At 43.7% G+C, this 26191-nt stretch overlaps 3 protein-coding genes across 3 annotated transcripts; 1 reads left to right on the top strand and 2 right to left on the bottom strand.

The window, feature by feature from the left end:
* Positions 1-638: 638 nt before the first annotated feature.
* Positions 639-18949, top strand: LOC110538202 (myosin light chain kinase, smooth muscle). The gene is made up of 17 exons (XM_036938258.2): positions 639-1912; positions 5224-5379; positions 5884-6036; positions 6266-6439; positions 8245-8289; positions 9603-9727; positions 9856-10009; positions 10098-10415; positions 10828-10930; positions 15618-15821; positions 15991-16208; positions 16510-16633; positions 16794-16946; positions 17058-17187; positions 17310-17397; positions 17748-17888; positions 18207-18949. Exons 1-17 carry the CDS (start codon positions 1753-1755, stop codon positions 18410-18412), a joined length of 2652 nt encoding a protein of 883 aa, XP_036794153.2. The 5' UTR covers positions 639-1752; the 3' UTR covers positions 18413-18949.
* LOC110538203 (complement C1q-like protein 2) lies at positions 18697-21572 on the bottom strand. The gene is made up of 3 exons (XM_021624859.3): positions 19904-21572; positions 19598-19738; positions 18697-19518 (listed from the first exon to the last, which is right to left on the bottom strand). Exons 1-3 carry the CDS (start codon positions 20187-20189, stop codon positions 19232-19234), a joined length of 714 nt encoding a protein of 237 aa, XP_021480534.2. The 5' UTR covers positions 20190-21572; the 3' UTR covers positions 18697-19231.
* Positions 21573-22288: 716 nt separating this feature from the next.
* LOC110538201 (complement C1q-like protein 2) lies at positions 22289-24324 on the bottom strand. Its single transcript, XM_021624856.3, has 3 exons — positions 23907-24324; positions 23046-23186; positions 22289-22877 (listed from the first exon to the last, which is right to left on the bottom strand). Exons 1-3 carry the CDS (start codon positions 24172-24174, stop codon positions 22591-22593), a joined length of 696 nt encoding a protein of 231 aa, XP_021480531.3. The 5' UTR covers positions 24175-24324; the 3' UTR covers positions 22289-22590.
* Between the last annotated feature and the right edge of the window lie 1867 nt (positions 24325-26191).

The following is a 26191-nucleotide window of genomic DNA, read 5'->3' as shown; positions in this document are numbered from 1 at the left end:
TGTTTTTGCCTTAAGTAACCTTCTGTCGTATGTAGCCACACCAAACGTAACAAATCATACTAATTTTAGTGTCCCAGATTTTCGTTTACTATGTTACATCTAGTCTATTAGACCAGCCTGGGAATCTTTAGTGCCCTTCTAGTAAAGCGTCTCAGCTTCATCCTCAAGTTGGCTTGTGAAATAAAATGACAGACTGCCTTATCTATGAGGACTGAGGACACAGTGTTGAGTAATGCCATTCATATTCATCTGGTAAGTCTTGAGGCTAAATCCCTAGAGGGAATTCTAGGGAATCCACCTGTCTGTACACATGGTCGATTTTTATTACAGCGCTGTAATTCTAGTAGAAATGTGATGGTTAACAGAGTAGTTTAGCATGCACCTCCTAGTAGTGCACCTTGACACATCCATAGTGGGCTCAGGTGTGTCCCATGTCACTGACGAACCTCCAGGCTCCGCCCACCGGCATCCTAATAAGGAAAACAAGAGCAAAGAGAAGACAGACAGAGTGGGAGGGTCATCACAATCACAACATGGTAGCTAAACAACACCTCCTCACAATGTTTATCTCTCTCTCTAATGTATTTGCTGTGATAATTCTTAACCCAGATTCTACAGAAACCCAAACAGCCCAACTCATCACTGACCTTGAACATGGCAGTCGTTCTGTGTGGTTAAGGATGTGGAATATGGGAGGGCTGGAGCAGGGATGGAAAGTGAGGGGAGCAGAGTGATATTGAGTGAATGATCTACTACAGTAGTACTTGAAATCAGGGCAGTGAAACACAACTGCTCTGTGTGTGAGAGGGATGCAGAGGCATTAAGCTAGGTATTAATAAGTTACTATCAGTAAAGGTATCAACAGTTCAGTGAACAGTTTCAATAACTATGATAGACAAACATCTAGTGTATTTGTTTGTGCCAGTGCAGCACACTGCTTCACAAGACTGGAACACAAGACTTACTGTCGTCAGGTTGACTGTAGTTTACTGGCTTACTGTGCTGTGTGAGAGAACTGACTAGACCTAGATCTACATAGGTCATTCTACTATTACTAGGGATGCTCATAGTAACAATGTCTGTACAGTAAAGCCTCCTCTCTACTGAGCCTGAGGGAAGGGAACGCACCCACAGAGCTGCTGGTTGCTGCAGTAGCAGCCACTCGTTCAACAGTCTGTGTTACCATGGACACGGCTCACTGTGGAAAGATCTCTAGTGGCTGTCTCTCTCTGGGATTTATGTTAACTGTTATGGGGGTGTGGCTGTTGTGTTCAATGCTCTCACCCACCGGTGTGAAATTATACATACAGTACGTAACAGAGATGTCACACACATCCAAAGTTCAGTCTCTACACTGATAAGTGAGCACTCAAACAGTAAGACAGGTGAATGGGAACAAATCAAACACTTGACAAAGCAACCTTTGGCTGTGTTTGTATATGGATAATCTCTCTCTTTCTGTATATGTGTGTGTGTGTGTGTTTCTATTAGCTGTGGGGTTAGTGAGCTTAGGGGGTGGGTGGGTGTGAGAAGGGGACAGAGATACACAGACACACTGATAGGGACAAAGTGAAAGGGAGAAAGAGAGTCTCCTCCCTCATGCCCCTCTCTCTAACTATGACTGATCTATGAGTTGGCTGTGAGCGTGAGAGAGCAACAGTGACCGAGAGAGGGAGAGGATGTTTGATAAGCGGCTCGGGAAATGACTGTTTAAGTTTGTGCGTTGAATGCAGAGACATTGTGGAGCCGGACATGAGCAGTGACAGCAGCTCCAAGAAGCGCTATGTATCAACCCTCAGGATGTACATCGGACCCACCAACACTTCCCCTGGGCAGGGAAAAAACATCCTGGCAGCCAGTATCACTTCTGCTACTGCCACTAGGACTGGGATAGACACAGCCTCTAGTACAGGTAAGAGAGTGTGTGTGTGTGTGTGTGTGTGTGTGTGTGTGTGTGTGTGTGTGTGTGTGTGTGTGTGTGTGTGTGTGTGTGTGTGTGTGTGTGTGTGTGTGTGTGTGTGTGTGTGTGTGTGTGTGTGTGTGTGTGTGTGTGTGTGTGAGTGTTCAGTGCGTGTGCATGTGCGTACTGTCTGTCAGCGCGTAATGGTATAGTGCATGGTGGTGATGGGGGGGGGGGGGGTATAGGAGATTAACTATTGGCATTGCTATCTAGTTGTTCAGGTCAACATTGTAATAGACAAGTCAGAACAGACATTTATCCCAGAGACTGCATAGCTGAATGAACCCTAACCACACACCATGACAAAGCATTTGGCTTTCATTTTCAGACAGTATATTTGCTTGTTTTACATGACAATGTTATTTATTGGTTTTGTTTCTGCTTACCAGTTTGATATTGTAGATGTTAACATCTTGTATTGGTGTTTGGACTCTGTACTTCTTGAGTACTGGCTGTGCAGGAATCTACATGCCCAGTTGTTGATTGTGAGTGCATTTAAAAGGCCATGTGGTTCTTGTTTTGAACAACCCGAGGAAGGGGTTTGGAGAAAAAACATTAGTCCCGCCGCCCTCAGCCTCCTTTGTACATGTTTTGTGACTGTGTTTCTCTCAGAGCGCAGTATCCTAAACACCTGTAGTGTAGGATGACATTACTGTGACAGTCCATCCGCACTGGAAAGTAAAAGAGGTGTGTAAGCAGCGTGTGAATTATATCGTGACATTAGGGGGATACATTTTTTTTACATTCATGGATGATGTGACAATCACAGCTAAGTCAGTTCTAGAAGGCAGATGGATTTTGGAGGATCTGGAAGAGCTCACCAAATGTTCCAGGATGGAGTTCAAGCCTGAAAAGGGTAAGTGTACAGGAACTGTACCGATTCAAGATTGGAGAGGAGACCATCCCCATCGTCAGGATGATTATGGTCCTGGGGAAGTGCTAAAGTTCTCTGGTCTAGAGGCACCAAGGTAGTCCACCTCGAGCCTGGGGAAGTGTGAAGAGCCTGGGGAAGTGTGAAGAGCCCGGGGAAGTGTGAAGAGCCTGGGGAAGTGGTACAGTCCCGAGCTCAATGACAAAGAGAGATGTGAAGGAGATGCCCTTGCAAGCTGACACGTGGATGGCATCTCTGAAGAAGAGCGGCCTGCGGCCTGCCAGGCAAGTTTAAGGCATGTGGCTACCAACACAGGATACTTCCCAGACTCCTCTGCCACTGCTTGCCTATGGGGTACCTCTTTCAACAGTGGAGGCACTAGAGAGGAAAATGAACAACTTCCTCAGGAGATGGCTGGCGGTCCCATGAAGCTACTCCTTCATCTGCCTGTACAGCACAGACAGCAAGCTGCAGCTACCAATACATTTTTTTGTAAATGAGTACAAGGCAACAAAAGCTGCGGGACAGCAAGGATGAGAGGGTTTGCCAGGCAGCGATCGAACTCAGGAAAAAACAGGGCAGCTGGACATGATGGAAGAGTGTGCAAGAGAGGGCACTCACCTGGCAAGACATCTGGAACATGGAAGGGCAGCGGATTACGTTTCTGCTTTTCTCTGTGTATGATGTGTTGCCACACACACCACTTAACATGAGGGTTGACAGAGAGCCCCAGCTGCACACTATGTGGATGACCAGCCAACCTGGAGCACGTGTCCTCTTGACAAGCAGCTCTGACCAATGGAAAGTTCAGGTGTCAGCATGACCAAATACTGACTCGGGACTGGCCGCGGGACTGGCCGCGGGAATGGAGCAGGCAAGGAGAAAGCCCAAACAACTCAACCAGGGCCCCTGTTTCATCCACTTCCTCATGCCAGGAGACATCGCAGCAAAGAGAACAAGGACCAAAGGGATCCTTGACACAGCAGGTGACTGGGAGATGTGGGCCAACTTCAAGAAGCAGCTCCAGTTCCCAGAGAAGATAGCCAGCACAATCCTCAGACCAGATATCGTTCTCTGGTCTAGAGGACCAAGCAGGTGGTCCTCATCGAGCTCACAGTGCCCTGGGTGGAGAGGATAGAGGAGGCACATGAGTGGAAGCTCGAGAAAAACCAGTCCCTCATCCTTAAGTCAGAAGAATGGATGGAGAGCCTGGAATCTACCAATTGAGGTCGGCTGCAGGAGCGTCGCAGGCCAATCACTCTAGAGAACCCAGGGGGTGTTCAGCATTGAAGGAGTGGCAAGGAAGAAGCTAGTGTCTGACGTCAGCAAGCAGACAGTGTCATCCCATTGGATCTGGCTGAAGATTAAAGCCAGGGATCAATGTTAAGATGAAAATAAAGATAAAAGTTTAGTTGTTGTCAATAGATATGTATTGTTGCATAACAAACAGATTTACAATTTAGATACTGTGAGATGTTTTAGTGCCAAGATGTTGGCTGTGTGCTACTGCTGTCTTAATACTAATTTGGTGGTCTGGTGGAGAAACACAGAGGAAGGGTCTCAGTGTTTCTGTTGCATGTGTTTTGCTTATTTTCCCAATATACATGTGTGGGTTTGGGCTATTTGTGTCTGCGTTGTAGACAATATAATAGGAGTCACGGTATGCTGGAGTCTTTCCTGTAACAGGGAGAGTTGATAAATACTCTGCTAGATGAGAGATGTGGTTAGCACATTAGAGCAGAGGAAGAACAGAAATACAAAAGCAGCGATAAGGAAACGTTGTCAGCAATGCAAGATGACAGGCCAGGCAGAACACCCCGCTGTTAGCTGACCAAAAGTGTTTTAGCAGTTGTTTTCCCCCAGGGTGAGAAAACAGAGTGGCCAAATTCCACCCAAATTAGTAGGTCTACTGGTATCAAAGTGCTATGGTACATGTACAAATGACCTGTACCGCCGCACATTAACTCAGTACCGGTACCCCCTGCATATAGCCTCATTATTGTCATTTTAGTGTGTTCATTTTTATTATTTTTTACTTTAGTTTATTTGGTAAATATTTTTCTTAACTCTTCTTGAACTTCACTGTTGGTTAAGGGCTAGTAAAGTGAGCATTTCACGGTAAGGTTTACACTTGTTGTATGTGACAAAGTGTGATTTGAGTGTTGATTGATTCATTTCAGAGCACATACACAAAGATGCTACATGTACGTGTGGTTGTTTCGCGTGCCAAACAGAGCGATAGGAGCCTGCTTATCAGGCTGTCATAGAACAGATGGCCCGCTGTATGAATTTCAAATGTGCTTATGATACTCTCTGTCCCCTGACCCCTGACCCCCGTCCCATTCACCCCCTGTTACCCTGTCTCTCACCCCACCTGCACCATCTCATCCAGGGGACAGCTGCCACACACCAACCCCCCTCAGAAGTCTGGATCCACCCCTGTTCACAGAGTCTTTGGAGGACTGCTCGGCAGATGAAGGAAGTGACGTCACACTCCGAGGGGTTATCACAGGAAGTCAGCCAATCAGTGTGTCCTGGCTGCACAATGGTGAGCTGAGGACAGGCCTTATTCTCCATGTCCTGCACAATTTGGCTCTGTGCCATTAGAAGTCAACTTTATGAATTTGAATAGAAAATGTCTTCATTAAAATCAATGTCCACTGTGACATTTTATATCCATTGCCAAATGTACTTGAACGCCCAAACAACAAGGTAAATAAAAAGCACATTTGCGTCACTCTGCTGCCCATGTTGCGAATTAGTACTACCTTGTGATGTTTTGTAGTTCTTTATATATCACCCCTTTAGAAGGATAAGAAACTACTTCCAAGTGATACTGCTCACGCTCCTCCGTTAACACCTGAATTAAATGTTAAGACAGTGGGTGTTCTCCCTCACACATACTCAGTTTCCTTTTCTATGCCGGTCTCTCTCGTTCACATTCACACTCTCTGAGACGAACAGACACACACCCTGAAGCTGAGGACTAGTGTCAGTGGCCTGAGCTCTGAGAGAGTTTCATGTTGCAGTATATGGGTGTTCCCGTGGGCAGGTGAGGCAGTGTTTTTTGGGAAGCCCCTCTTCGATGGCAGTGAGGCTAGGTTGGTGGTGAGGGAATGCCTACCTGAGGACGCGGGCGCCTACACCTGTGTGGCAGAGAACCGAGCGGGAAAGACCTCCAGCAGCGCAGCTGTGTGTGTGAGAGGTAAGACAACACACACACAATGCTGAAGTGTGCTCAGATCACTGGCGTACCACAAGCAGATCAGTGAAACTGCAGTATTCCACTGGCTTTTTGCATGAACACCAACAACACAAAGGGTTAACTGCACTGCAGTAAGAGTTTAGATTCTGATGTTGTGTTTTTTTTCCCCTTTTGTCCCTTCTGTTACGGGATACGAAACTGAAATTGTCCCCTGATGGAAACAACGCAGACTTTAAGCCTATCTGGGGAGTCCTGAACGCAACTTCACACACTTCCACTCCCCTCAACATTATGGAGAACAGAGGCTCAAAGTTACTACTGTCCTCCAACAATGACAGTGTCTTCAGACAATCCAGCTCTACAATAAGCTCTAACACCCCGAGCACAGGAGGACCCCGAAAAGGTGAAACATGAACTCATTATAGACTATCTCTTATTCCCTGAGTGTACAAAACATTAGGAACACCTTCCTAAAATTGAGTTGCACCCCCTTTTGCTCTCAGAACTGCCTCAATTTGTCGGGTCATGGACTCTACAAGGTTTTGAAAGCATTCCACAGAGATGCTGGCCCATGTTGACTCCAATGTTTCCCACAGTTGTCAAGTTAACTGGATGTCCTTCGGGTGGTGGACCATTCTTGATACACACAGGAAACTGTTGAGTGTGGAAAAACCCAGCAGTGTTGCAGTTCTTGACACATTCAAACCGGTGCCCCTGGCACCTACTACCGTACCCCGTTCAAAGGCACTCAAATATTTTGTCTTGCCCATTCACCCTTTGAATGGCACACATACACAATCCATGTCTCAATTGTCTCAAGGCTTAAAAATCCTCTTTACCTGTCTCCTCCCCTTCATCTCCACTGATTGAAGTGGATTTAACAAGTGACATCAATAAGGGATCATAGCTTTCACCTGGATTCACCTGGTCAATCTATGTTATGAAAAGAGAAGGTGTTCTTCATGTTTTGGACACTCAGTGTATATCTATTTCATGTTGTATACAACTCTTTAAAGCAGGCAAAGTTATTTCTGCAAAAATGCTACATTTACTTTTGGCTCATTTCTAAAGACATTAATATGCTTTCTGTCCAACACACTATGGTTTATTATGGATACCTGGTTATTTTATCTTCATTCAGATGAACCAAATCAGTCATATTTGGCATGAATCACTTCAACCAATCAATGCTTAGTTCAACAACAGTGTCTGCATGGAAGTCTCATCCAGCCTTTGTACTGTTTCCCTTGTTCTGTATTACAACGCTGCTTTGATCTGCTCTCTCACTGCTCTCTCACTGCTCTCTCACTGCTCTCTCACTGCTCTCTGTCCAGCACCACGTTGGGGAAGACACAGTCCACTGTAGCATAGTTAAACCTAGAGACAGTGGGTGTGTCCAAATACCCATGCTAGCGTACTACAAACTAAAACCGCATACTCATTTCGGCGTTTCAACGAGTAGAATTAACTCGTCTTTTTCAACTCATGTGTTTGACAACAGCTGATAATCAGATACATTGATCTGCTGTACCAAAATGAACGATGGACAAGAGTCAACGCAATCACGCATTAGATGACGAAATTTCACATACTATAAAACATAATTTTTTTCGCATACTATTTAGTACGCTGGTATTCAGACAACTTTGTGAACAAAAACTGTAATGTAATGTAAAACTGTAATTTACTACGTGAGGCATATATGATCAAATATATCGGAGTTGTTCCTGTTGTCATAGAGATAAAGGCCTCATCATGGACATAACCCATTTTAGCATGGACGTTGCCATTGAGGGCTTCCACCATTTTAAATTAGTCAACTGGGTGGAGATTCCTATAAGTTGGGAGCAATCAGCCAATGATGAAGGAAATTGACTACTTTAAAATGGAGAAGCCCATGCTGTCACAGACACTATAATGGCACAGATAAAAATATGAGCCCTCTATTTATCTCTATGGCCTGGTGTTCACACGTGTATCTGCCCTCTCATTGGCTAGAATGGTCCGACCTGAACTTGCTTCCTCCTGCCTGCCTTCCATATTTGAGGACATGTATTTCCATTGTTAGAGCTTTCACTCGAATATCTTGTCAATATAATAAACAATCTTTGGTTATGGTCCAGAGAGAGCTTAGCCACGCCCTCCCACACCCCTATCACTAACTACCTGCACCTGTGATCTCATCTCACATCACCTCGGTTCCACCAGTCTCCACAGAAGTCACGCCAAAGAAGAGAGCCAGCTCGGGGACAGGTAAGATACACACTAGTCTCTCCCTTCATCTGTGAACAAGCCAAGAGCTGCACCTGCCTCTATTTCAATGCATTTATTCTGTATAACATTTCCAGTTGTTGTCCTTGCTTTCATCTTTTGTGTTTTTATCAACCCACAGCGTTTGAATCATATTGTCGTCCAGCCTCAGATACTAGAGCTACACATTTAGTTTGACTCTTTGTACTCCTCTGTATTGCCAGTGTGTATTGTGCTGCTGTGGTGAGGGACTTTGCTCTGGTCTGGGTAAGGCTAGAGTGTTATTGTGTATGAACTGGGTAAGGGTGTTACCAGGTAGAACCATAAAAGGATGTATAGTTCATGTGGGCCACCAGTTGCCCATCCCTGACTTAATTGCATCCTTTTGTGTAGATAACTTGTAACTTTGTCAATAGATGGTGTAGGTTTACATCGTTCAGTGGATTGCCCAGAAGCTGATTTGTCATAACTTAATGTATGCTGGCTGTCCAGTCTTATCAGGTGCCTCTAATCTGTGTGTAAGAAAGAGGAAAGTTGTTTAGAAGTAGGCCGGTAAATAAATGTATTCAATATTTAAAAATAGACGGGCATCAGTTGAATGCATTCCATGGGAGGTTTTGTGACGTCAGTCCTTCTTGTCTCAAAGAAAAAGTGCTTTATACACTCACACCAATTAGAACAGAAGTGCAGCTTTATCACAGTGGTTTTAGTCAAATATGCCATACTGCCTTACTGATTTGACTACTGACCAGAAAGAGGCTGTGTCCACAAAGCCCTTTGGGGCTTTGCACTTAAATGGATTTCTCCAATGTAATGTAATGTCAGGGTTATAAGGAAGTCATCTGTACGTGGTTATAAATGATATCTAACCATTTCTATCTTCAGCATACTTGATAACAGTATAGGCAATTCATTTTCAATGTAAATGATGTTTGGTCTGAATGTTTTACCATGTTATGTACTGGTGTGTATGTGTGTGTGTGTGTAGGTGTTTGTAGTTGTTGGATACTGCTGGTTTCATAAGGACTGCTGTTACTTGTGTGTATGTCATCTGTGTTTGGTCATAAAATCCTGCCTGCAGACCCGCACACATAAACACATACACACAAACACAACAGTCGTACAAGCACATACACACAAATGCAACAGTCGTACAAGCAAACAGACCCACCATACACACACAATGACACTTACATGTACAAAAACAAACGCAGTTCTCACACATAGTTAATAATGTTTTGTAAACAAATAATTATTGTGGCCCCTAGTGGACTCTAGTCAAAACTCAGAAGTTTGTTTTACCCTATCTTTCACAGTCTCGTTGCAGTTTAAGGATCCCCCATCCTACATTGAGGCACGGCTAGGAGAGACAGCCCGTCTGACGTGTGTGTTCTGCGGAAGTCCCCCTGTGGTGTCCTGCTGGATACGAAATAAAGAACCGGTACAATATTTTTTAATTTAAAAAAATATATTTTCTAACAAGTAAACAAATATCACTAGCCTTCTTTTCATAGTGTTCTGAGCGTGTGAGTGTATAGTTTGTCTATCTTTGTCTAACTCACTCTGTAGGTTGTAGATGGGTCTGAGTTGTGGGTAGAGAGCAGTGATCAGAGCACTACGTTGGTGATAGCAGAGCCAGGACCTGAGCATTCAGGACGCTACACCGTTGTAGTACGCGACCGCAAGAGCTCGGCGCATCACACCCTCACTCTTTCTGTCATAGGTAAATAACACTTGCAAAACATTTCTGTGCTTTGTGTGTTTTTGTGCCGAACCTGTTTGTAACCTGTACCGTGTCTTCCTGGTCCTAGAGCGGCCCCAGTCCCCAGCTTCCAGCCCTGTGGTGTCTCTCCTCTCTGTCTCTCCTCTCTGTTTGGTCCTGTCCTGGTCTGGGCCCTGCTACGACGGAGGCAGTGCTGTCCTGGGCTATGTGGTGGAGGTGAGGAGAAAAGGCCCCGCTGAGTCTGGGGACTGGAGTGAGCTCTCAGCCCATTGCAAGAGTACTTCTTACAAGGTGCGCTCAGGGCTTGAGCCTCAGGCGGAGTACTGCTTCCGGGTGAGGGCCTACAACGTGGTGGGGGTGAGCGAGCCCAGTGAGGAGTCTCAGCTTATCAAGATGGAGCAGATAGGTGAGCCATGTTGGTGTCTAGTTGATTGGTTCCAGCAGGAGTCGTATACTGTGAACTTCATGTGTGGCTGTATACCGTGTGGCTCAGTTGGTAGAGCATGGTGCTTGCAATGCCAGGGTTGTGGTTTTGATTCCCACTGGGGACCAGTACAGGAAAAAGTATCCACTCACTACTGTAAGTCGCTCTGGTTAAAAGCGTTTGCTAAATAATTAAAATGTAAAATCTTAATCTATCTGCAGCTGATGGCACCCTTCATGCCATCAGCTGCAGAGAGGAACACATTTCAACAAGACTTTTCAACTCAATCTGTTTCCAGTAGATTTGTATCAATAGCATGCATTAGGTGCATTGATTGATGCGGCCTATCTGATGACTGACAGCTCACATGTCCGTCTCTGTGTGTGATCTGTAGCTGAGCCACAAGAGGAGGAGTCTCCTCGGACATATGAGGACGTCACCATCGACTCCACCCACAAGGTCACCGATCACTACAATGTACTGGAGAAACTGGGGGTGTAAGTATCTCCCATGAAATATTACACAAAAAAACACGCACAGGTAGGTTCATTGACATGAACAAAGATGTCTGTTCATCTACAGATAATGGACACTTACTAACTGGTTTCATGCCAGCTCTTGTTCACAAGGTTTTTCAAGCAAAAAAAAATGGTTCACTCCCCTCTGAAATGTCAAAGACATGGCTGATCTAGCCTTGACAAAAACACTTGTAGATTCAGTGTTTAGTCAACAGAGAGAGGAATATTGAGTCACAGAGCATAGAGGAGAGAAGATTTCAGACAGACAGCGCATAGAGGAGAGAAGATTTCAGACAGACAGCGCATAGAGGAGAGAAGATTTCAGACAGACAGCGCATAGAGGAGAGAAGATTTCAGACAGACAGCGCATAGAGGAGAGAAGATTTCAGACACAGCGCATAGAGGAGAGAAGATTTCAGACAGACAGCGCATAGAGGAGAGAAGTGTTCAGACAGACAGCGCATAGAGGAGAGAAGTGTTCAGAGAGGGCATGTAGCAACCCTGATCCTCTCCATTTAGTCAGAATAAGGGACGTGCTTTAATTTTCTGATCCACTCACTCTACCATATCTTTTACATGTGTATGTATCTCTACTAACACCTCTCCTTCCTCTGAACTTGTACAGTATGAAGGCAGAGAGTTGTCTCAGTGATTTAGTGGTTAGGACCATAGAATAGAATCTCTAAATTCTAGTACTGTAGTTAGGACACTGAGATTTCCATGACCTGACCAGGAAATCTCTGGTGAAAACCCCAGAGTTCTTCCTGGTCAGGTCACATGGTCAGGGATAACTCAGAGACAGCAACCCTTCCTTTACATTCCTGGTCAGATCTAGGTCAGATCTCTATCTCAGCTCTCCAGATGGAGAAAGCTGTTCTGCAGCCATGATTATACAGACGGTTTGGCACCGATTACCATTGCATTATGGTCCATGGGGTTCACAGGTCTGTGTGTCTATGTATGTCTAGAGCAGGGGTGGGTAAAATACAGATCTGGCCTGCGGGAGGTTGAGTATTTATACATTTTTGGGGGAAATTATTATTGTAGATAAAAAAAATTAAAAAACACTCCAGGCTACTCTTGAACGTCTAAAACTAGATCAAGTTGTAGAAATTATAATGGACCCATATATTTTGAAGTAACTGTCCTTTTTTTTTGGCCCTGCAAATGTATTTTGACAAACAAATCGGTTCCACACAAAATCTGTGTGGCCCTCTGTTGAATATTTAAATCCAGATGTGGCCCTCGAGACAATGTTTCCCCACACACATTCATGTGATCATAGACTGAATCTGATTTGTATGGACAAAAGTGTCTCATCAATCCATTGCGTGGATGGCAATATTAGTGCAAACTTGACTAGCTCTGTGTATGTGTAAAGCAGTTAAACTACTCTGTTGGCCATACTTATTCTTCCGCTGCCACCTGTAGGGACAAAACCTACAGAAAAAAAAAAGCTACCAAGGTATTTGGGAGGTATTTGGTCTCGAGGGGTGTTTTGACTGTACAATGTGGGAGGTATTTGGTCTCCAGGGGTGTTTTGACTGAACTATGTGGGAGGTATTTGAGGACAGCAGCTCTGATCTGGATGAACTCAGAGGTTATTTCAGACTATGTAAACTTCTGTGTTGAGTCAGTTGTGCCTACTAAGACCTGTAAAATCTTCCCTAACAATAAGCCTTGGGTATCAAAACATCTAAAATCACTACTTGATAGGAAGAAGGCAGTTTATGCTGGGGGTGACAGACAGGCTTCAAGAGATGTACAACGTGAGATACAAAGACAGATACTGGTGGACAAGGAGGCATACAAGCAAAGGGTGGAGAGGACCCTCTCCTCAGGAAACTCGAGGCTGGCCTGGCAAGGGATTAAACAGGCTGACGTTTTGAAGTTGTTCAGGGAATGTAACACACACAAAAGCCCAGGCCCAGACAAAATAAGTGAACATGTGTTAAAGTACTGTGCTGAACAATTGGCTGGTGTTTTTAGACATTTTCCAATCTTCGCTTGACCAGCAACATGTACCAGTATTGTGGAAAAACTCAATAATTATACCAATTCCTAAAGCATCTAATCCCTCTGTGCTGAATGACTACCACCCTGTCGCCTTCACATCCTTAGAAATGAAATGCCTTGAGAAACCTGTGAAAAGTCATCATATTCTCAGCGTCACCCAGAAGTTCATTGATCCATTTCAGTTTGCCTATCAGCCTAGCAGAGGAGTTGATGATGCCGTTCTTATTCTCCTCCAAATGGTCTACAGACATCTAGAGAGTGCCAAATCCCATGTAAGGGTTTTGTTTGTTGACTTTTCTTCTGCCTTCAACACAATCCAGCCTTACATTCATTCTGGCACAGAGACTCATTTGGGACTTCTCCTTAGATGGGGGGCTGGATTTGTGGCTGTTGGACTTCCTGAGCCAACCCTCACTGTGGGTCAAAATAGGTCCCCCATGTGTAGGATATACGCAACACCAACACAGGCTCTCCTGTACATCTTGTACACTAATAGTTGTACTAGTTCCCATCCTGACAGACACCTCGATAAGTTCGCTGGTGACCCTGCCTTGATCAGCCTGTTGCATGATGATGTGGAACACCATGGCCCGGTCCTAGATGACTCTGTAGAGTGGTGTGAGGAATCACACTCGGTCCTCAATACCAGTAAGACCAAAGAGATGTACGCTTCCTGAAGTCTATGCACAACACCTACCTTTGCACCATCTATCAGAGGTCAGAACATAGAGATTGTAGAGGAATACAAATACCTGGGTGTCCTCTTGGACAATAAGCTTCAGTGGAGTAAATGTACAGACCTGATCTACAAAACGATCCAACAGAGACTGTACTTTCTGGGATCTTTTAATGTAGACTTCTATACTGACTCTGTTTCATAAGTCTTTCCTTGAGAGTATTTTAACTGTTTGTTGGTTTGGCAATGCCACTGTCAGCCAGAGAAATATGCTGAGAAGGATTATCACCACAGCAAGCAAGGTACTTGGAGTCACACAGACAGGCCTGGATGAGATTTTTAAGGTAATTTTAGACCCAAGCCACTGTACCTGGACTTTGAACTACTCCCATCTGGGAGCAGGTATAGGGCACCCCTCAGCAGGAAAAACAGGACTAGACAATTTGTGCCAGGTGTGATATCCTGCCTAAATAGCTTGGGCTAATGTTCCTATCATCCCAGTAAGGCCAGCAGGCTAGTCTCTTTTTATCGGTACAGTTGAAGTTGGAAGTTTACATACACCTTAGCCAAATACATTGAAACTCAGTTTTTCACAATTCCTGACATTTAATCCTAGTAAAAATTCCCTGTCTTAGCTCAGTTAGGATCACCACTTTATTTTAAGAATGAGAAATGTCAGAATAATAGTAGAGAATTATTTCAGCTTTTAATTCTTTCATCATTCTTTCAAATTCCCAGTGGGTCAGAAGTTTGCATACACTCAATTAGTATTTGGTAGCATTGCCTTTTAAATTGTTCAACTTGAATCAAATGTTTCAGGTAGCCTTCCACAAGCTTCCCACAATAAGTTGGGTGAATTTTGGCCCATTCCTCCTGACAGAGCTGGTGTAGACTTTTTCAGGTTTGTAGGCCTCCTTGCTCGCACACACTTTTTCAGTTCTGCCCACTAAATGTCTATAGGATTGAGGTCAGGGCTTTGTGATGGCCACTCCAATACCTTGACTTTGTTGTCCTGAAGCCATTTTGCCACAACTTTGGAAGTATGCTTGGGGTCATTGTCCATTTGGAAGGCCCATTTGCGACCAAGTTTTAACTTCCTGACTGATGTCTTGAGCTGTTGTTTCAATATATCCACACAATCTTCCTCCCTCATGATGCCATCTATTTTGTGAAGTGCACCAGTCCCTACTGCAGCAAAGCACCCTCACAACATGATGTTGCCACCCTCGTGCTTCACGGTAGGGATGGTGTTCTTCGGTTTGCAAGCCTCCCCCTTTTTCCTCCAAACATAACGATGGTCATTATGGCCAAACAGTTCTATTTTTGTTTCATCAGACCAGAGGATATTTCTTCAAAAAGTACGATCTCTGTCCCCATGTGCAGTTGCAAACCGTAGTCTGGCTTTTTTATGGAGGTTTTGGACCAGTGGCTTCTTCTTGGCTGATTTCTTTTGATTTTCCCATGATGTCAAGCAAAGAGGCACAGAGTTTGAAGGTAGGCCTTGAAATGCATCCGCAGGTACACCTCCATTTGACTCAAATGATGTCAATTAGCCAATCAGATGCTTCTAAAGCCATGACATACATTTCTGGAATTTTCCAAGCTGTTTAAAGGCACAGTCAATTTAGTGTATGTAAACTTCTGACTCACTGGAATTGTGATACAGTGAAATAATCTGTCTGTAAACAATTGTTGGACAAATGACGTGTCATGCACAAAGTAGATGTCCTAACCGACTTGCCAAAACTATAGTTTGTTAATTAACCAGACATTTGTGGAGTGGTTGAAAAATTAAATTTAATGACTCCAGCCTAAGTTTGTGAGCTTCTGACTTCAACGGTATGTAACTGTTATCAAAGTTGATTTGTTATTTAAACGCCTCTTTAAACATGTACATGACACTGCAACAAAATTCCCCCGATGGGACAATAGTCAGTAAAGTTAATGACATCTATCTCCTGTGACACTCCACAGGGGGAGGTTTGGCCAGGTGTTCAAACTCACTCACAAGCAGACGGGCCGTGTGTGTGCCGGAAAGTTCTACAAGGGCCGGCGAGTCAAGGAAAGGGAGGCGGCCCGTAAAGAGATAGAGCTGATGAACTACCTGCACCACCCCAAACTGGTCCAGTGTCTGGGGGCCTATGATCTCAAGCCAGAGATGGTCATGGTCCTGGAGTTGTAAGTATAGAATCTAGACAACAACCATTGACCACAATACATGGCAGTGGAAGCCATGGAGCCCTGTAGAAGTAAATGCATGAGGTCCGCTGTCACTAATGTGAATTGAGTTGAATTTAATCCAATTGAAAATACAACCATTATTGACCCTGTGATTGTTTGTGTGCAGCATTGCCGGAGGTGAGCTGTTTGAGCGTATAGTGGACGACAGCTTTGTGCACACAGAGCCGGCCAGTGTGCACTACATGCAGCAGATCGTGGAGGGGATTGGCTACATGCACCAGCAGAACATCATCCACCTGGACCTGAAGCCTGAAAACATAGTGTGTGTTGATCACACTGGCACACGCATTAAGATCATTGACTTTGGCCTGGCCAGCAAGCTGGGTGAGTATGGGGCTGGCTGAGGGACAGAGCCAAGGGTGTTGAATGGTGCTGCAGGTTTTGGAAGAATTGTTGGTTTGCATTGCGACACCTGGAAAATGAATGATGTCTGCCTCTGTGTTCACTGTGATATATGGTTGTGCCTTAAATGGTACCCTATTACCTGTATAGGGAATAACTTTTGATCAGGGCCCATAGGGGCTGTGTTTTAAAAAGGTCCTGGTCAAAATTAGTGCACTATGTAGGGAATAGGGTGTCATTTGGGACGCATCCTCATTACCCTGAGGTGTTGTCTGTCCTCCAGACCCCTCCACTCCCCTGAAGGTGATGCACGGGACACCAGAGTTTGTGGCTCCAGAGGTGATTGGCTATGAGCCTGTTAGCTTAGCTACAGACATGTGGAGCATTGGAGTCATCTGCTACATATTGTGAGTACTAAGGCAATAAATATTCTGTTTAAATAATTCTCAATTAGAGACATTCCTCTCTGCCTACAACAGGGCTTGACAAAATTTAGCTTTTCTACCACCTAGTGGCCATACATTGCTATTGCTCATATATAGTGTGTGTGTTTGTGTGCGTGTTCAGACTGAGTGGTGAGTCTCCCTTCCAGGGTAACAGTGAGGCAGAGACCCTGGCCTTGGTGACTGGTGCTCAGTGGGAGTTTGATGAGGAGAGCTTCGAAGAGATCACTGACCAGGCCAAAGACTTCATCAGCTCCCTGCTCAACAAGGAACCAAGGTCTGGGACAACACCATATACCTGTACATGTATATATGTGTATGTCTCTGAGTGACTGTCTATGGATGAGCCTTGTCCATCCTCTAACCCTCTCTGTCTGTCCCTACCCAGGTGCAGGATATCCTGTGAGGAGGCTCTGGTCCACTCCTGGATAGCTGAGCCCATCTCAGCAGACCCCAGCACCACCAAGTGTCTCTCCAAGGAGAAGATGAAGAGGTACCTCGCCAAGCAGAAGTGGAAGGTAGGTATTGGGTTCCCCACCAAGGTGACACTTTGTATTTTACTACATTTCAGTTCTTTAATTATTTCATCATCCCCCAGTTGGTGTGAACTGACTGAAGCCTCTCTGTGTATCTCCTGTAGAAAACAGGGAAAGCCCTGCTGGCGCTGAAGAGGATGGCTCTGCTGTCTAAAGCCGATGGGCCTGGCTCTCCCACCACCCCTGCAGAAGGTGAGACCTCCCTTCAGACTTCCAAAACCTGCCATACTCAATACAAACCATGTCAGTTTCTCATAACCCTAGCATTCCTCATGTGATACACAGGGGTGCAACTTTTCATTCTGAAATTGCATTTCCACCACAGTTTTATAATTGGAATGTGATACAGCATCAGGCAGCGGTGTGCTTTAGGACCACGCGGACCCACTTCTAAAACCAAAGTTGCGCCCCTAGTGATATGACCCTGTTAGACCTGTCAACCAAATGAGTGCTACGCATACCATTGGTTGACTTGTCCTCAGTCTGGTTGACCAGGCTACGACTCTGATGTGATCCTTGACCCTGTGTCTGACCCCTGACAGACAGCCCCCTGAGTCCTGAGGCAGAGCAGGCCCTGCAGTCTCTAGAGGTCAAACTCCAGGGGGGGCCCCAGTTCTCCCTGACCCTAACGGACCAGACTGCCTCCCAGGGCTCCACCGCCCGCCTCTCCTGTCACCTCACAGGTACCTACCTATACACTGCATTCCACTACAAACGGCTTCCATCTCAATCGCTTTGTTAGACCTGTTTGGTTGACCGAATGACACCTTTTCACTGAGTTTCAGCTGGTGCTTGAAAAGATTTGAAAGGCTTTGTTTCAAAGTTGGGCATTGATTAAGAGCTATCGTGCCTAACTAAGTCCCTTGCTCAAGGCCACACAGCTGCATCCTGCTGTGTGATACATGTTAAGCTTTTCAAGTGTGTAACTGTTACATTCTATTTTCCTGAGCTCTTGTCATTGGATGTTTCCTCTCTCTCACCCCTCTGACCTTTCCTTTCAGGGTATCCTGACCCGGAGGTGGTGTGGTTGAGGGGGGAGGAGCCTCTGGAGGAGTCATCCCGGGTGCAGATAGAGTATGAAGAGGATGGGCTCTGCACCCTGGTCCTGGCCCAGGTTGGGCCAGAGGACTCGGATGTTTACACCTGTAGGGCCACCAACGACCAGGGGAAGGCATTGTGTTCAGCCAAACTCATAGTAAAGGAATAGGTTTGTTCAGAAATATGACTACGTATTGAAACACAAACAAGCAGATATTCTTTCATGTTCATGTTTGTGAAATGTCTTTCAAACGTTCCAGAAAATGTTGCACAGCGCTTGAACCACTAAACTCTGTACATTACTGCGCTTGTGAAACAACTCTTTGATTTCCGATGGAAAACCTCCAAAGTCCTACTAGTTATTTTGGACATGCGTACGGGTTTGAAAAGAATGTGAATTAAGACTACTGTGAATAGTGTCTTAATAATAAAGGAGTCTTTTTGCACCAGGTATGGTTGTTAAACATTTGCCAGATGTAAGTTTAATTATCATGTATTGTAACTGCTATGAATTTGGAATTATTTTTTATTTTTCTCATTGAACCGTTGCTGTACAAACATTTTATAGTTGCCGCTAAGACCAATGGCTTTTAATTTTTACAGTTATGTCCACCAGATGACACATCTTCTTTTGACAAAGAGTTTGTCTTGTGGTGGAACAGCAGCCTCGTGGAAAGTGTGACAATAAAAGACCGAAAGCATATCATTTCACAGCATGATAACCCCACTGTGTTACAGATGACTATGTTGTGTCTACTAACTTAAGGGCAGGATTCAATCCATATCGCTGAAAATCTGCGTTGCGCGTGCTTGGAAATTTAAACGTCATTTCCAATCGAGCCGGTCTGCTGTAAATGCAGTTGCCACTGACATTTATTAAAGGCAATCGGGCTACAACGCGGAACTTCTGCGATACGGATTGAATACAACCTTTATATAAAAAAATGAAGTCATTTCAACCATTTAGCTGTTGAAATGTGTTCAATGTTTACATGGGGAAGAGCAGGAAGCCACTGAAGGTGTTGTAGTTCATTCTATCATCATGGACCAGCCTATTAGCCTGTAACTCCACATAGACGTTATCTCCCACCTCCAGAGGAATGACCACTGCGTTGCTGCCACTGTCGTGCGCATCGGTTCCTACAGTGTCCCAGACAGACACCAGCCTCTGGCCATTCTTGGTCAAACACACCACAGAATTAGGAGGGGTGTTCAGGTTGTTCATCATTGTGAAATGAAAGTAGTACATTCCTTTGACCGTGGCAGTGAAGATACCTGTAGGGACATAGCTTTTAGTTTCTAAACACAGCACCACACAACATGATGCAACACACAAACAGACAATATCTAGTACCTGTGGCAGGGTTGTAGGAGCTGCCGATGTTTGAGAAGACGTTCTTGTACTGCAGGGGAATGGGAGTGGTGAAAGGTCCTGTGTTCCCAGGGGCATCGCCTGTCAGCCAGAGAGTTGCGGAGAAGGCCACCTGAGGCCGACCTGAGAGAGATACAGGATGGATGAAATTATATTGAACTGTCAGTTGTCATAATGTATTCAAAGATCAGAGGCTGTTAGAAAGTTGAATATAGGATAATCCTTATAATAGACAGAGAAGCAATGGGTGGATAGGAGGTTGGTGACACGTGAAAAGCGCTATATTACCTCCAGTTAGTCTCTTCAGCACCTCCACTTCATTCTCACTGGTTTGTAACCGGGTCTCCATGAGTCTCAGGTTATCCCCCATAGTTCCCAGTTTCTCCCCCATGGCTCCTAGTTTCTCTCCTATAGAGATCAGTTCTTTCATCAGAGAGCAAGTGTCAGATGGGCAGCATGCTTTCTGGTCCTCGTGGTCTCCTTGTGTCCCAGACAGACAGCAGCATAGTGTCATCAAAAAGACTGCAAAACCCTTCATTCTCAAAGCCTTCTGAAACCTTTCCTGCAGTATCATTCTGTATTGTTTCTCAGCCCAGTCTTCCTCTTTATATTGTGCACTTGTCAAATATTGCACAAGATGCGGGAAAGTTTTGGGTGGTTAACAGAGAGGGAAAATACAGACTTGCGCAAAACAACTAATTAATGGACCTGCTTTGAAAAAAGAGAGAGAGTAAAGAGAGGCAATGAAGTTAAAAACAGTAGCTTAAAGACAACAGGGCATTTATTAAAGGTCACTTACAAAATGTAAACGTGTTTAGCTTATGACAATCATAAACCATGCAGACCTCTATGCTTTATGTTGCCTCATGACCTCTGACTCCCTAAATTACTGTTCTTCCATAATGATACATAGGAAACACTTATTTCAGATCTAAAACCCCTGTCCACAACTAACTTTTATGTTGAATGTGTGAATGAAACGAAGACCCTGTCAATTGCAGTGGTGTAAAGTACTTAAGTAAAAATCCTTGAATGTACTACTTAAGTAGTTTTTTGAGGGTATCTGTACTTAACTATTTCAATTTTTTACTACTTTTACTTCACTACATTCCTTAAGAAAATAATGTACTTTTTACTCCATACATTTTCCCTGACACCCAAAAGTACTTGTTACATTTTGACAGGAAGATGGTCGAATTCATTCACTTATCAAGAGAAAATCCCTAGTCATCCCTATGGCCTCTGATCTGGCAGAGATGTCTGAGTGTTGGAGTGTGACCCTGGCTATCCGTAAATGAAATATATATTTTTTAAATAGTGCCGTCTGGTTTGCTTAATATAAGGAATTTGAAATTATTTATGACTTTTACTTTTGATACTTAAGTATATTTATAACCAAATAAATTGCTGTCTCTGCCTGGCCGGTTCCCCTCTTTCCACTGGGATTCTCTGCCTCTAACCCTATTACAAGGGCTGAGTCACTGGCTTACTGGGGCTCTCTCATACCGTCCCTGGGAGGGGTGCGTCACCTGAGTGGGTTGAGTCACTGATGTGATTGTCTTGTCTGGGTTGGCGCCCCCCCTTGGGTTGTGCCGTGGAGGAAATATTTGTGGGCTATACTCAGCCTTGTCTCAGGATGGTAAGTTGGTGGTTGAAGATATCCCTCTAGTGGTGTGGGGGCTGTGCTTTGGCAAAGTGGGTGGGGTTATATCCTTCCTGTTTGGCCCTGTCCGGGGGTGTCCTCGGATGGGGCCACAGTGTCTCCTGACCCCTCCTGTCTCAGCCTCCAGTATTTATGCTGCAGTAGTTTGTGTCGGGGGGCTAGGGTCAGTTTGTTATATCTGGAGTACTTCTCCTGTCCTATTCGGTGTCCTGTGTGAATTTAAGTGTGCGCTCTCTTTCTCTCTCTCGGAGGACCTGAGCCCTAGGACCATGCCTCAGGACTACCTGACATGATGACTCCTTGCTGTCCCTAGTCCACCTGGCCGTGCTGCTGCTCTAGTTTCAACTGTTCTGCCTTGTTATTATTGGACCATGCTGGTCATTTATGAACATTTGAACATCTGGCCATGTTCTGTTATAATCTCCACCCGGCACAGCCAGAAGAGGACTGGCCACCCCACATAGCCTGGTTCCTCTCTAGTTTTCTTCCTAGGTTTTGGCCTTTCTAGGGAGTTTTTCCTAGCCACCGTGCTTCTACACCTGCATTGCTTGCTGTTTGGGGTTTTTAGGCTGGGTTTCTGTACAGCACTTTGAGATATCAGCTGATGTACGAAGGGCTATATAAATACATTATATTTGATTTGAAATACTTTAGACTTTTACTCAAGTAGTATTTTACTGGGTGACTTTCTCTTTTACTTGAGTCATTTTCTATTAAGGTATCTATACTTTTACTCAAGTATGACAATTGGGTACTTTTTCCACCACTGGTCAATTGAAACTCATATGATTACTGGACATTATTTGATTTTTATGTGTCACTTATTTACAGACACATTAAATGTGTCTGACGGGGTCTTTATAAATGGACTTTGTCAGTATCTTGGAAAATCCATTTTGAAATGCATGCATCTTCCTTTCAAATGTACCTCACCCTGATCAATATAATAGCCAGTTCACTTAGGGGGAATTCAGACTTGAGTTATGGCACTTAGGAGTAGTAAAGGAATGTTTTTTCATGAATGGTTCAACGTTTATTGACAGATGTAAGTTCATGTACATATAGTAAAAGTTATTACATGTTTTCACTTCAGTGAAGCATTACCATACAAAAATGTTAAGTTACATCTAGGATCAATACATTTTGTATTTATTTATACAGTTACATGTCCACCTGATGACAACCTACTCTTATACATTATTGCACTACATTATAACCCCACAGTGTGCTATGAAGCACAGATTACTATTTCATGTCTACTAAAGAAAATAAAGTAATTTCAACCATTTAGCTGTTGAAATGTGTTCCATGTTTACATTGTGAAGAGCAGGAAGCCGCTGAAGGTGTTGTAGTTCATGCTATCATCATAAACCAGCCTGTTAGCCTGTAACTCCACATAGACGTTATCTCCCACCTCCAGAGGAATGACCACTGCATTGCTGCCACTGTCGTTGGCATCAGATCCTGTAGTGTCCCAGACAGACACCAGCCTCTGGCCATTCTTGGTCAAACACACCACAGAATTAGGAGGGGTGTTCAGGTTGTTCATCATTGAGAAACGGAAGTAGTACATTCCTTTGACCGTGGCAGTGAAGATACCTGTAGGGACATAGCTTTTAGTTTACACACACGGACACACACACACACACACACACACACACACACACACACACACACACACACACACACACACACACACACACACACACACACACACACACACACACACACACACACAGAGAGAGAGCGTGAGAGTATATCTAGTACCTGTGGCAGGGTTGTAGGAGCTGCCGGTGTTTGAGAAGACCTTCTTGTACTGCAGGGGAATGGGAGTGGTGAAAGGTCCAGTGTTCCCAGAGGCATCGCCTGTCTCCCAGAGAGTTGCGGAGAAGGCCACCTGAGGCCGACCTGAGAGAGATACAGGATGGATGAGATTACCTATATTAAAAAGTACACTGAGTGTACAAAACATTAGGAACATTGTCCTAATAATGAGTTACACCCCCTTTTGCCCCCACAACAGCCTCAATTTGTCAGGGCATGGACTCTATATGGTGTCGAAAGCTTTCCTCAGGAATGCTGGCCCATGTTGACTCCAATGCTTCCCACAGTTGTGTCAAGTTGGCTCGATGTCCTTTGGGTGGTGGACTATTCTGGATACAAACGGGAAACTGTTGAGCGTGAAAAACCCAGCAGTGTTGCAGTTCTTGACACACTCGAACCGGTGCCCTGGCACCTACTACCGTACCCCGTTCAAAGGCACTTAAATATTTTGTCTTGCCCATTCACCCTCTGAATGGCACATATACACAAACCATCTCTCAATTGTCTCAAGGCTTAAAAATCCTTATGTAACCTGTCTCCTCCCCTTATTCTATATGAAGTGGATTTAAAAAGTGACATCAATACCAGATCATAGCTCACCTGGATTCAACTGGTCAGTCTGTCATGGAAAGAGCAGGTGTTCCTAATGTTTTGTACACTTAGTGTATATCATATCAGTTGTATACAATAATGTATTCAAAGATCAGAGGCTGTTAGAAAGTTGAATATAGGATAATCCCTATAATAGACAGAGAAGCAATGGGTGGATAGGAGGTTGGTGACACGTGAAAACCGCTATATTACCTCCAGTTAGTCTCTTCAGCACCTCCACTTCATTCTCACTGGTTTGTAACCGGGTCTCCATGAGTCTCAGGTTATCCCCCATAGTTCCCAGTTTCTCCCCCATGGCTCCTAGTTTCTCTGCTATAGATGTCAGTTCTTTCATCAGAGAGCAAGTGGCAGATGGGCAGCATGCTTTCTGGTCCTCGTGGTCTCCCTGACCCTGTGTCCCAGACAGACAGCAACATAGTGCCAGCAAAAAGAATGCAAAACCCTTCATTCTCGAACTCATGTTCGTCTGAAACTTTTCCTGCAGTACGGTTCTGCATGTTTTCCTCAGTCTTCCTCTTTATAAATATGCCATCAGGAAGTAGGAACTATTTATCTGAGAAGTGCTGAACACTTTCCTTTGTCTTTGCAAGGACAAGGGCAAAGGAAATGTAGAGGGGCTATAGAGGAAGATAGTTCAGCTCTCAGTTAAAATAGAAAAAGGTCAAACAAAGTATTTTTCTCCTGGATATTTATGTCATTCTTTCTGCATTGGATATGTTTGGTAAATTCATTTTAGGAGAAAATAATACAGCCCATGCTGTGATAACATAATTTACTCGCCTTTTATGGTGCATACTATAATTATAGCATCAACAAATAGCGAATACATATAAAAGAGAGTTAACCATGTTGGGTATATTGAGAGTTGTAGTTAGTGTTTATTGGGCCATTGTGTAACGATTGATTGAAATAACTTTTCATTAGATAAGTTGTATGTTTTGATGGAAGTAGTTGATTTTGTGTCCTGTATTTAATGGTTTGATGGAAGTAGTTGATTTTGTGTCCTGTATTTAATGGTTTGATGGAAGCAGTTGATTTTGTGTCCTGTATTTAATGGTTTGATGGAAGCAGTTGATTTTGTGTCCTGTATTTAATGGTTTGATGGAAGTAGTTGATTTTGTGTCCTGTATTTAATGGTTTGATGGAAGTAGTTGATTTTGTGTCCTGTATTTAATGGTTTGATGGAAGCAGTTGATTTTGTGTCCTGTATTTAATGGTTTGATGGAAGTAGTTGATTTTGTGTCCTGTATTTAATGGTTTGATGGAAGTAGTTGATTTTGTGTCCTGTATTTAATGGTTTGATGGAAGCAGTTGATTTTGTGTCCTGTATTTAATGGTTTGATGGAAGTAGTTGATTTTGTGTCCTGTATTTAATGGTTTGATGGAAGTAGTTGATTTTGTGTCCTGTATTTAATGGTTTGATGGAAGTAGTTGATTTTGTGTCCTGTATTTAATGGTTTGATGGAAGCAGTTGATTTTGTGTCCTGTATTTAATGGTTTGATGGAAGTAGTTGATTTTGTGTCCTGTATTTAATGATTTTGATGGAAGCAGTTGATTTTGTGTCCTGTATTTAATGGTTTGATGGAAGTAGTTGATTTTGTGTCCTGTATTTAATGGTTTGATGGAAGTAGTTGATTTTGTGTCCTGTATTTAATGATTTTGATGGAAGCAGTTGATTTTGTGTCCTGTATTTAATGGTTTGATGGAAGTAGTTGATTTTGTGTCCTGTATTTAATGGTTTGATGGAAGTAGTTGATTTTGTGTCCTGTATTTAATGGTTTGATGGAAGTAGTTGATTTTGTGTCCTGTATTTAATGGTTTGATGGAAGCAGTTGATTTTGTGTCCTGTATTTAATGGTTTGATGGAAGCAGTTGATTTTGTGTCCTGTATTTAATGGTTTGATGGAAGCAGTTGATTTTGTGTCCTGTATTTAATGGTTTGATGGAAGCAGTTGATTTTGTGTCCTGTATTTAATGGTTTGATGGAAGTAGTTGATTTTGTGTCCTGTATTTAATGGTTTGATGGAAGCAGTTGATTTTGTGTCCTGTATTTAATGGTTTGATGGAAGTAGTTGATTTTGTGTCCTGTATTTAATGGTTTGATGGAAGTAGTTGATTTTGTGTCCTGTATTTAATGGTTTGATGGAAGTAGTTGATTTTGTGTCCTGTATTTAATGGTTTGATGGAAGCAGTTGATTTTGTGTCCTGTATTTAATGGTTTGATGGAAGCAGTTGATTTTGTGTCCTGTATTTAATGGTTTGATGGAAGTAGTTGATTTTGTGTCCTGTATTTAATGGTTTGATGGAAGCAGTTGATTTTGTGTCCTGTATTTAATGGTTTGATTCTTAATGCATTTAATGCACCATGATCATTATGTCCACTAGAGAGCAGCCTTTTCATTGGAGGAAGAGAAGTCAATGTGGGGCTTTTTCATTGGCTTGATATGACATATTGGTTGAGAAAAGTGGATTCTAA

This window comes from Oncorhynchus mykiss, chromosome 12 (assembly GCF_057628025.1).
Source record: "Oncorhynchus mykiss isolate SJ-2025 chromosome 12, ASM5762802v1, whole genome shotgun sequence".
In the NCBI taxonomy this organism is placed as follows: domain Eukaryota; kingdom Metazoa; phylum Chordata; class Actinopteri; order Salmoniformes; family Salmonidae; genus Oncorhynchus; species Oncorhynchus mykiss.
This window is presented reverse-complemented; position numbering and strand designations above follow the sequence as displayed.